Source organism: Bubalus kerabau, chromosome 5 (genome assembly GCF_029407905.1).
Source record: "Bubalus kerabau isolate K-KA32 ecotype Philippines breed swamp buffalo chromosome 5, PCC_UOA_SB_1v2, whole genome shotgun sequence".
Lineage (NCBI taxonomy): Eukaryota > Metazoa > Chordata > Mammalia > Artiodactyla > Bovidae > Bubalus > Bubalus kerabau.
Genome location: NC_073628.1, coordinates 18,865,605 through 18,875,440, shown reverse-complemented (window position 1 = coordinate 18,875,440; position 9,836 = coordinate 18,865,605). Strand labels below are relative to the sequence as shown.

Below are 9,836 nucleotides of genomic sequence, written 5' to 3'. Positions count from 1 at the left end.
GCTGTTCCCTCCTGGGGGGTCCCGCCCGAGGTCCCATTCCTCATATTTCCAGGCCCTCAAAGGCTTTCCAACCCACACAGGTACTTCCCTGCAAGGGAATGCAACATCTCCCACAAGAGGCAAGTGCCACAGGGCCCCTGTGATGTTCAGTGCCCAGAGCTGGAAAAGAAAACCAAACTGTCTGTTAAGTTCTCAGAGGGTGTGTGGCCACCCGCCCACACTTTAAATGCTCACCCATGGCAAGGGGCTATTATGAATAAAACTGCTGTATCCATTTGTGTGCAGACTTTTGTATGAATATCAGTTTCCTTTGCTCTGGGACAAATGGCCAAGAGCACAAAATCTTGTTGTATGTTGTTGCATGGGGAGAAACTAGCTGTTTTCCAGAGTTGGGCTGGACCAAAAATTCATTGTAGGAAAGTTTTCTTTCTAAAGTTTTGTTTTTAGACTTAGTGGGGGTACCGCGGACCACTCTGTATTACCTGTGAAACTTCCTGTGAATCTATCATTATTCCAACAATAAACTGGAGAACACGTCTCTATTTCTAAAATGATGATCCTCAAATCAGTATGGCATTTGGAATCTGGGTATGCAAGAAAGTGATGTAACAGTTTCAAAAGTGTTGATATTTACACCAGCATAGCAGACAGATTCTTTACCGTTTGAGCCACCAGGGAAGCCCATACACCAGAAATCATATACCTAATAACTAAACTTACTTAACGATTTTTACTTAAGGCCTCCTGAATTCTTTCAGTGAACATGTCAGGTAAAACATCAGCTGCTGTAACTGCATTTGTGACCACAGGGTATAAAGGGGATGCTTGTGTGGTCATGGATAATCTGCAGTGCATGTCACTCAGCAGTCCTGTCTGAGGTCTGGCTTTCAGACTCTCGAACCATGAGCATCAGGGAGTCGGCTCTGCTACCCGGCTGAAGGTTAGTGAAGACAGAAAGTCAGTCAGCATGACATCAAGATTTCCTCTTTACCAAATGTAGCATTTTTTATCTTGGGAGATTCCTACAACTGAATATGACAGGAGGGCCCTGTCTTTGTATTCCCACTGTTTTTCATTTTTCCCACATCCTCACCATCATCACTATTTAAAAATATTGCTTATCCCGGTACAACATATACAACATAAAATTTACCATTTTAACCACCCTTACATGTATAACCCCAGTGGCAATACATTCACATGTGCAATCAATACCACCATCCATGTCCACAACTTGTTCATTGTCCCACTTTGTCCCCAGCAAGCAGCAGCTCCTACTTCTCCAGAACCTGGCCCCAGGCAACCTCCAGGCCACTGTCTCTGGATCTGCCTACTCGAGGGACCTCACTAAGTGGGACCCTACAATATTTGTTCTTCTGTGTCTGAATTATTTCTTGTGGGGGGGGGGCGGGTGCGGTTTCCAAGGTACATCCATGTAACAAGAAGCATCATTCCACTTTTAAGGCTGAAGGATATTCCACTGCACATGTACAATCATCTCTTGGTGATGAACCAATGTCTTGGTGAACCGGGGCATTGGTTCCAGGACACCCCTCAGGAGCAAAATCCATGGGTGCTTAAGTCCCTCATATACAGTGGCCTAGTGTTTGCATATAACCCACACCACCTCTCAAGTGCTTTAAATCATCTCTAGGTTACTTATAATGCCTAACATAGTGTCTGTGCTATGTAAAAAGTTGCTGAGGCTGTGATCGCTGGTGCTCAGAAGGTGGTCACGGGAGCCGGAGCAGGGAGGTCAGGCTCCGGCACTGCTGTGGGATCTGCAGCTGGACAAACACCCGCTTATGCTCCACCCGCCCCAGCTTCTCTAAGACATCTTCTCTAAGACATCTGCTGTGGGGGAGATAGAAGACCTGAAACAAAGCTTGGGTCCCTTTTCCCTAAGGGAAAAGATTTGGTTGTATTCTTCTCATTCTGTCTATTAAATGACTACTGATAAAAGCCCTGTGCTAAAAGTACTCGGAGGCTGTACTCCCTGTACTCCCCGCTTCTCTCCCTGAAGGCCTCTGCCAACCTTCTGCCAACCATTCCCCTCGCCAGGGACCATCACATTCAGCTCAGAAATCAGCTACATGGTCTCACCCGGGCCAATGCTTCCCCTCACAGGCCAGTCCAACCCAGTCCAGAGGTCGTGCCACCAGGCCTGCTAGAAGCCCAACTGACTGCCTCTCCCTGGAAGCTGCCACTGTGAGCAGTTCCTTATAGTCAGCACATAGCTTCCTATGTCTGATGTCAAAATCCTGACTATATTTTGTTATTTGTAAATTTCAAACTTTTTAAGGATTCTTCAAATGCATAAAGGTTAAGCATGAGTACAGTCTCCGAGTACTTTTAGCACAGGGCTTTTATCAGTAGTCATTTAACAGACAGAATGTCTGAGAAGAATACAACCAAATCTTTTCCCTTAGGGAAAAGGGACCCAAGCTTTGTTTCAGGTCTTCTATCTCCCCCACAGCAGATGTCTTAGCATAGACTGCAGTCCCTGCTTAGAGAAAATCTGTGCTTTTTACCAGAGCAACGGGAGCACTGCTTTACGTCTAATCCACTTAGGGCTATCCCTGCGGTGGAGGGGGCCTTAGGTTCCTCTGTACCACCAGTCTCCTTAAAACACTGGCAGGTGTGTGCTCTGTCCAAGAATGAGTAGAAAGAAACTGGGCTGGCTCAGATTTCATCCTAGTTCTGCAGGAGCAAAAGCACAGGGTTTCTGTTTGTGTGTGCCACACGTGGAGTGGTGGTAGGATGAGACAGTGGATGCTGTCCTGACCCCCGGCTTCCCGTGTGTGAGTGGACATGTGTGCACATGTCTGCACGGCACACTCTGCATGTATGCACAGCGGGGTCAGAGGGTGGCCCCTGGGGGAATGCCCTCCCCTCCGTCCAGCATTTTGAACCCAGGGTGTGCCTGACCCGAAGCAGGAAGGAGGGAAATGAAGAGGCTGAGCTGCTGCCTTTTTTTTTAGAAGCTTTTATAAATGAGGTTTAACAAACACCAACGTGCAGGTGTGTTAGTAGCACAAGTCTGTGGCACCGGGCGCAGCCGCAGCCACACCAAGGCCACGGTGGCAGGTGCACCTCCAGGCTCCTGCCTTGTTTACACCTTAAAATCTCCCGAGACTCCTTTTCTGTCTGCATGTCTGCAGTGACGGGCAGCAACCTTCCAGACCCACACTCACTCCCCTCTCCTCTGTCAGAGCCAGGGCACGGGGCAGCGGGGTGGAGGTTTTAGGGTCCAAGAAAGCCACCCCGTCACCAGAGCTGCCCTCGGGACAGAGAGTGCCTCCCTCTCCACCGAGAGAAGTTGAGAAGGAAGGATCCTCTCAGGTCTGCGCTTTCAAGTCACAAACTCAGAGAAGATGCTACCCCAGCAAGATGAGAGGCTGCCTTCCGCTGCTGCCAGTTCTCATGGCAGAGTGTCCACACCACTTAGAAAAGAAAGGTCAACACAGTCTTGAGTGTTCAATTAAAAAACCCAAAGTATAAAAAATTATGACCCTGAACGTTTAACCCCACGATGACTATGTTCTTCTACGTGAAAACCATCCGGTGACAGATGAGCGGGAGCAACCTTCTGCGAAGCTCCTGCTCCAAAAGGCTTCATGTCGGGAGTGAATGCAGCGGCGTGTCTGAGGCTGGGAACGCCTGCTTGCAAGGAACAAAGGCCTCTGGATGGTGTTCCTGACGCCCCTCGAAGCAGGCAGCGGGTCGGGTGGACAAAGACTTCATCACCATCAGGAAACTGTCTTGGACCCAGGCTCATGCTTTGCCCACCATCAGTCGGGCCATCGCCTGGCTACCCTTCCTGCCATCATCAGAGGCTGGCCTCACGACCCCGAACAACAGCCTCCTGGGAGGTGAGTCGGAACCTGCGCTGTCTTCATGGCAGAGGGACAGGGGGGGTCGCTGTCTTGAAACAAATGTAAATGTGGTTGACAGGTTTGATTTCAAAACTGCCTTTGGCCCTGGACCATCCCATGAACTGCATAAGTAGTGTGTGTGTGTGAAAGTCACTCAGTCATGTCCAACTTTTTGCGACCCCATGGACCATACAGTCCGTGGGATTTTCCAGGCCAGAATACTGGAGTGGGTAGCCTTTCCCTTCTCCAGGGGATCTTCCCAACCCAGGGATTGAACCCAGGTCTCCCACACTGCAGGCAGATTCTTCACCAGCTGAGGCACAAGAGAAGCCCGCATGAGTAAGTAGAATGAATTTAAAGGCCTGACACAGGGCTGCTGTTTCCTGAGCCATGCACAGCCACAGAGCTTGGGCCCCAGGAAGCCAGGCTGGGGGGACCACACGGAGGACCCACCCTTGGACCCCAGCCTTCCAGCCCCCTTGGCGCTATCCTGGGTGGACCTACATGGCAGATGAACGGCACTGTCAGAGCTGTTCTGCCCATGGCCCGTGTCGCGGCATCAGGTGGATGAGGGCAGGAGGGCTGGCCTGGAGACTCAGGAGCCAACGCCACTCCGAACAGGTGTGCGGCTGGCGCACCTGTGTCTCAGGGCCTGGGGTAGGGGTGGGGGTAGGCCCAGGGAAGGTCACCCAGGAGCCCTGCGTCTCTTGTGCACAGACACAAATAGACCGTGAGGTTACTCAGCTGGAGTTTTCTCAAAGGTTTCCTAAGCCACCAGTGGTGTTTCCAATTGAACAGGAGCAGTTTGGGCTCCTAGTTTAAGTTGAACTTTGAAAAAAAAAAAAGATACAGTATTTAACGGCGTACGACAACTTATTTACAATTTAAATAGAAATTTTCAATAATCAAAATACATCTTTAGCAAAAATTTAGACTGTAAAATTTTATAAAATAAACACCCATAGAAAAGCAGAACATCATGTCAGTACCATTTCAGATTCAGCACAAGATGAAGGCTCTCCAGTGCTGGGACCCTCTGTGGATGAGCAGGGTTCCCACAGCTAAGAAGATCCCTCCTTCTAACAAGCTGTTTACTGTCCTGATTTGGGCTGCTGTTATAAAATGCTGACCCAAAAAGAATCCCTCAGATGGACACCAGGACTACTTGGCAAAGCCTGGGGATGAAGTGGCCCTGGGGCCACCGTGAAGCCCCGTCACTGCAGCCAAGGCTCGGGTCATGACCCTGGCTGCCAGCCCTGGACGCTCATGCTGGTGTGGCCCCACCACGGGACAGGTCACCATGCCTCCTGAGCCCAGGCTGCCCATCTGGAGGCTGGCAGACCCCATGGGGTTGGCTCCGCGAACCCGGCCACTTCCTCGCCTTGTGGTGACTTGCCCATCTCCAGGAAAACTCTTTTATTCGTGTAGCTTGTTAAAAAGTAAGAAAGGAGTAGCGGTCAACTTTGGCCAAAACAAAAGCTTTTGTGCGCGTGTCTAGCCCCATCTGGTGCCCCTTGCGGGGCTGCTCCTGGCAGGGTCCCCCGTGGAGGTGTCTGTGTGTGCACACAGCCGCGCCACTATCTAGATCACGAACGAGGACTTGTGCCTGAAGTCACCCTGAAAGGCCAACATAGCAGGTTAGAGGGTGGCCAGCAGGTGGGAAAGGAGCCTGACACCACTTCCCTCGATGTGCTCTTGGATGGGAATGGCCACAAGGCCTGCGGACCGAATGCCCCACAAGCACACCGCCGGGGGCACGCTGAGGGGCTCGTGTGCTGGACATAACTCAAATCTCTCTCCTAGGGACCCACCTGGTTTTCGGGGGGATGCCATCTTCCCTGTGGAGACACCGTCTCCAGGCTCCCTTACCTCCTCATCTGTCCTGATGTAGTTAACTCCATCTGGCTTCCCTGGGTTCTTGTAGCTGAAACAGAGCAGAGGAGCTGGGTGACACCTGACAGGCCATAGCAATGCTCAGGGCACGCTGTTCACACAGGACAGGCTCACCTTTCCCCGCTCCGGTCGTGGCTCATGAAGTAGCCACGTCTATAGGCACAGCAGATGCCCCCTGTGATGAGGGCCAGGACGGTCAGCACGACTAGGACCCCCCCGATGATGCCGCCAATGTTGAGGTCATCTGGAGAAGGCGAGGAGTGAGCAGATGCTGTCCCCCCCAGTACCGCCCCCAGCCTGGAGCAGCTCTGCCCACAGGCTGTGACACCACCCGCGGCAGCACCGACGCCACAGCCACGGAGCATGGCCTGCGCCATGGGGAGTAACAAGCCTCTGGGGCACATCCTAGAGCTTTCTTACTGAGACACAGTTCCCCTACAGATCAGAACTAGGAGCCAGAGTCCTAAGGAAGAAAATCCCCTAAATTTCGAGGGCTTTTCTTTGCTGATTATTTAGCTTCATGTAGTCGTTAAAAGGGCAAATAGGAGCTAAGAACGTGGCCTTGCAGCCACCAGCCGTCCCTCAAGGAGATCCTCAGCTGCACTCTCGAGCTTCAGCGTGGGGCCTGAGGCTGCACCCTTTGTGCAGATAAAAGCACAGTGGAAACCACGCAGGGGTGTATTGACCAACGCTGTCCAGGCTGGGAGCTGCTGCAGTTCTCCCTTGTCTGGTAGACGGTTCTTGAACGTGAGCACATGGTTAAAGATGCATTTGAATTCTGATTTCATAACGTCAGTTTCCAAGCTCCGTCTCTCGGGTCAGGAACTCTGGGGCACAGCCCAGGAATCTTCTTCCTGCCCAAGAGCAGCTCCCCAAATCTGGCAGCAGCTGGGGAGTCCCCTGGAGACCAGTTCCACGGGGTCCCTGTGGGGACCTGGGGTGGGCCCTGGACCTGCCCACCTCCACTGAGCCCCGACAGCCCAGAGGAAGAATCACCCCAACAGCATAAATTACTGGGGTGAGCCCTAGTTTCTGCTTACTGCAAAAAGGTGAGACCAGGTAAATTCCTAGAGACCTTACACAACCTTACGTTTCCATGATTCTATCAGTTACCAAAGAAATGGAGTTCAGGATACTTCAGTGAAAGCTGTGGGTTGAGCAGAGAACCCGTGGGTCAGTCTTTCAGAGGGTCCTCCCACCAGACCCGGCAGACTCCACGGAGCCCGTGTGCACTGCAGAGGGCAGCTGGTGCTGAGCTGAGGGCACCAGTGAGCGTGACCGGCCCGCCAGCCCCCGGGTCGAGGCTCAGCAGACACTCACACACTTCCATGTCCTGCTCCTCGCAGCGCGCCGAGCCCGCGTCGTTGGATGCGATGCAGTAGTACTGGCCTGAGTCCTCCTTGTGGACGGCGCTGAACACCTGCCAGGCGTCAGGAGTGAAGGGAGACCCAGTGCCGTCCCACCTCCCCACCAGGGGCTGTCCCCAAACACGACAATGTGGCTCAGTCTTGCCCACGACACCATGAGCAGCCCAAACACACCAACGATGTTGCAATGTCATCGTGTGGCCAGTGAGCAAGGCCCACTGCCTCCCGACTCTGCTCCAGATGGCGCTGGGCAGGCTGCCCTGCACTCCGCTTGGCTACTGTCCCCTCAGCTCTGCCTGCCCTCCGGCACCCACTTACAGGCTTTCCTGTCTATAAAGGGCAGGGTTGGGGGGAAGTGGTGGTTCCTGATATTAGGGTCTGTAGCTCTGGTCTCCTGTCTACTCACAGGTGCTCTGCCCACAGCACAGACGCCCATACCGCACCTCTTCCCAGAGCTCTTACCAGAGTGCCCGTCTCAGGGTTTAAGACGAAAGAGGAGTTTCGAAAGCGGGGGTTGGCCCTGGAGTCTGTGGGCAGTGGCACGTCGTTGCGGTACCAGCTGTAGTGCGGCCGCGGGAAGCCCTCACCCTCCTGGCAGGACAGGGTGGCCGCCTTGCCCACAGGCACGGCCCTTGGCACCCTGCACACCGGGGCCACCGGCTTCACTGTGGGAGGAGAGTGGGCGGGGGTGAGAACCAGCAGCAAGGCCTGTTTTTACCCGAGCCCACCGAGAAAGCTGCTCCACAGCAGGAATCCCAGCCCCCGTGAAGACCCCTAGCCTTTCCAGTGCCTCCGGCTTGTGAGGGGCGAGGCAGAAGCTCCACTTCCCTCCCCACCCCCGACCTGTAGCTCTCAAAAGCCCTCCCTGCCTAGCCCCTGTGGGTCCTGCCACACCCACAGGGACGTGGCTCTGGAAGAAAAGGAAGCTGGTCTTTTCCACCAGCAGAGGCCGAGCCTAGGGCAAGGGGCCTCTGCCCCGCATGCACCCCCACCTTGCACGGTCAACTCGATGACAATCTCGTCGATCTCCTTGCGGTCGTTCCGAGCAACCACCTCGCAGCGGTAAAGGGCCGAGTCTTTCCTCGTCACGTTCCAGATCTTCAGAGACGTCTTCCCCAGCAGCTCTGCACGGTCAGTCAGGTCTCCTGTGGAGAGGAGAGGCACTGAGGGACTCCCTACAGATGCCTGGCTCCCCCTAAGGCTTCCCCGTTAAAGGAGAAAACTAGTCACCCGGCACTAAAAGACAAGGAGCATTCCACAGACAGTGCTGCGACCACAGGGTACCCCCGTGCAAGAGCGACCTGGACCCCGACCTCGCAGCCCACACCATACACAACACACCTTACTGCACGAGCTACACTCAAACCCTTAGGAAGAAAGAGATGTGAACCACATGACCTTGGACTAGATAGTGATCTCTCAGATATGACGCCAAAAGCACAAGCCCTGCACAACCCCTAACACACACAGTTACATTGTTCCAAATTGGGAAAGGAGTATGTCAAGGCTGTATATCGTCACCCTGCTTATTTAACTTATATGCAGAGTACGTCATGAAGCTCCCTGTGCTTCCATGTCTTTGTGCCTCACGTGCTCCTGGCCCAGCACCCCCTGCAAAGAGTCAGACACAACTCTGCACCCCCGCCTTGCTCTCCTGCGAGGGGTTATCGGCATCCAGGTATATGCAGCGGTCACTGCTGTCCCGCTGCTGCTGAAGTCACTGAACTTGTAAGTCATGGCTCACGAGAGGGAGGTGGCCTCAGAGAATGTTCACTAGATACCTCAAAGAGATGGCTGCACGGAAACTAAAGTCCTCCTGAGGAGGTGATATTTACTGAAGCAGAGAGGCAGCTACAGGGAGGCTCCACCCCTATCCTCACCACTTCTGCAGGCTCGAATTCGCCATAGGAAAACAGACAGAAAACCAATTCCGGCTCCAGATGTAGGTCCACGCAGAGCCAAGTCTTGGCCGCAAGTGCACGCCAGGGCCTTCTGTACAAAGAGGAGGACCACAGGATCATACCCTGAATCTTGTTGTCGAAAAACACATAGGTGGTTTGTTCATCTTGGATCTTCTTCCATTCAATCCTGGGGTCATTTGTCTGTGAATCCGTAATGATACAAGATAGTTCCACACCTAATGAGAAAGGGGTTAAAAAAAAGAGAGAGAGAACTCTCTGTGAATGTGGAACAATTTCAGGTTCACCTGTATACCCAGACCCTACAAGCTATGTCTATTTAGGTCTGTTGTGTAGATTAAAAATCCAGCTAGCGCCAGACTCTGAGAGAATTTAATTTTAGCCAGAAAAACAATGAAGCTGATTAGCAAAGAGAGTGCATGTCCCCCTCATCCTGTGCTTCTATGTTAGAATGCTCTTGGCCATGTAAATGCAGACGCGCCAGGGACCAGGTGGTGGCCAGCAGGGAGCCTGCTGAGTTGCCGAGAGCCGCCGAAGCCTTGCTGCGCTGACACGCATGCACACCGGGGGTGCCGACGGGCCTCTTGGGCACTCACGTCCGTGTGCCTGTCCTGTGTCAGCCGCCAGACCACCGAGTAATGCCCCTTTGCCTCAAGCCTCCCTTGTACTTACTTTCAAATTCCTGAACCACTGGGGTTCGGTTGCTGGATTTGAGATTCACAGCCCCGATCAAGCAGCCTGAGAGGAGAAAGAAAAGCCAAGTCAGAGACGCTGCGGCTCTG

At 53.2% G+C, this 9,836-nt stretch overlaps 1 protein-coding gene across 2 annotated transcripts in view; it reads right to left on the bottom strand.

Moving 5' to 3' along the window:
* Positions 1 to 4,792: 4,792 nt before the first annotated feature.
* JAM3 (junctional adhesion molecule 3) overlaps positions 4,793 to 9,836 on the bottom strand; it is a 30,251-nt gene continuing 25,207 nt past the window's right edge. The window contains exons 2-9 of one of the 2 annotated variants that reach the window (XM_055581187.1): positions 9,727 to 9,792; positions 9,159 to 9,272; positions 8,128 to 8,280; positions 7,598 to 7,800; positions 7,089 to 7,188; positions 5,883 to 6,012; positions 5,745 to 5,799; positions 4,793 to 5,492 (exon numbers count right to left, since the gene is read on the bottom strand). In XM_055581187.1, the coding sequence (XP_055437162.1) occupies positions 5,457 to 5,492; positions 5,745 to 5,799; positions 5,883 to 6,012; positions 7,089 to 7,188; positions 7,598 to 7,800; positions 8,128 to 8,280; positions 9,159 to 9,272; positions 9,727 to 9,792 (857 nt within the window). In that variant the 3' untranslated portion in view covers positions 4,793 to 5,456. The remainder of the gene's footprint in view (positions 5,493 to 5,744; positions 5,800 to 5,882; positions 6,013 to 7,088; positions 7,189 to 7,597; positions 7,801 to 8,127; positions 8,281 to 9,158; positions 9,273 to 9,726; positions 9,793 to 9,836) is intronic. The other variant, XM_055581188.1, reaches the window with a different exon arrangement.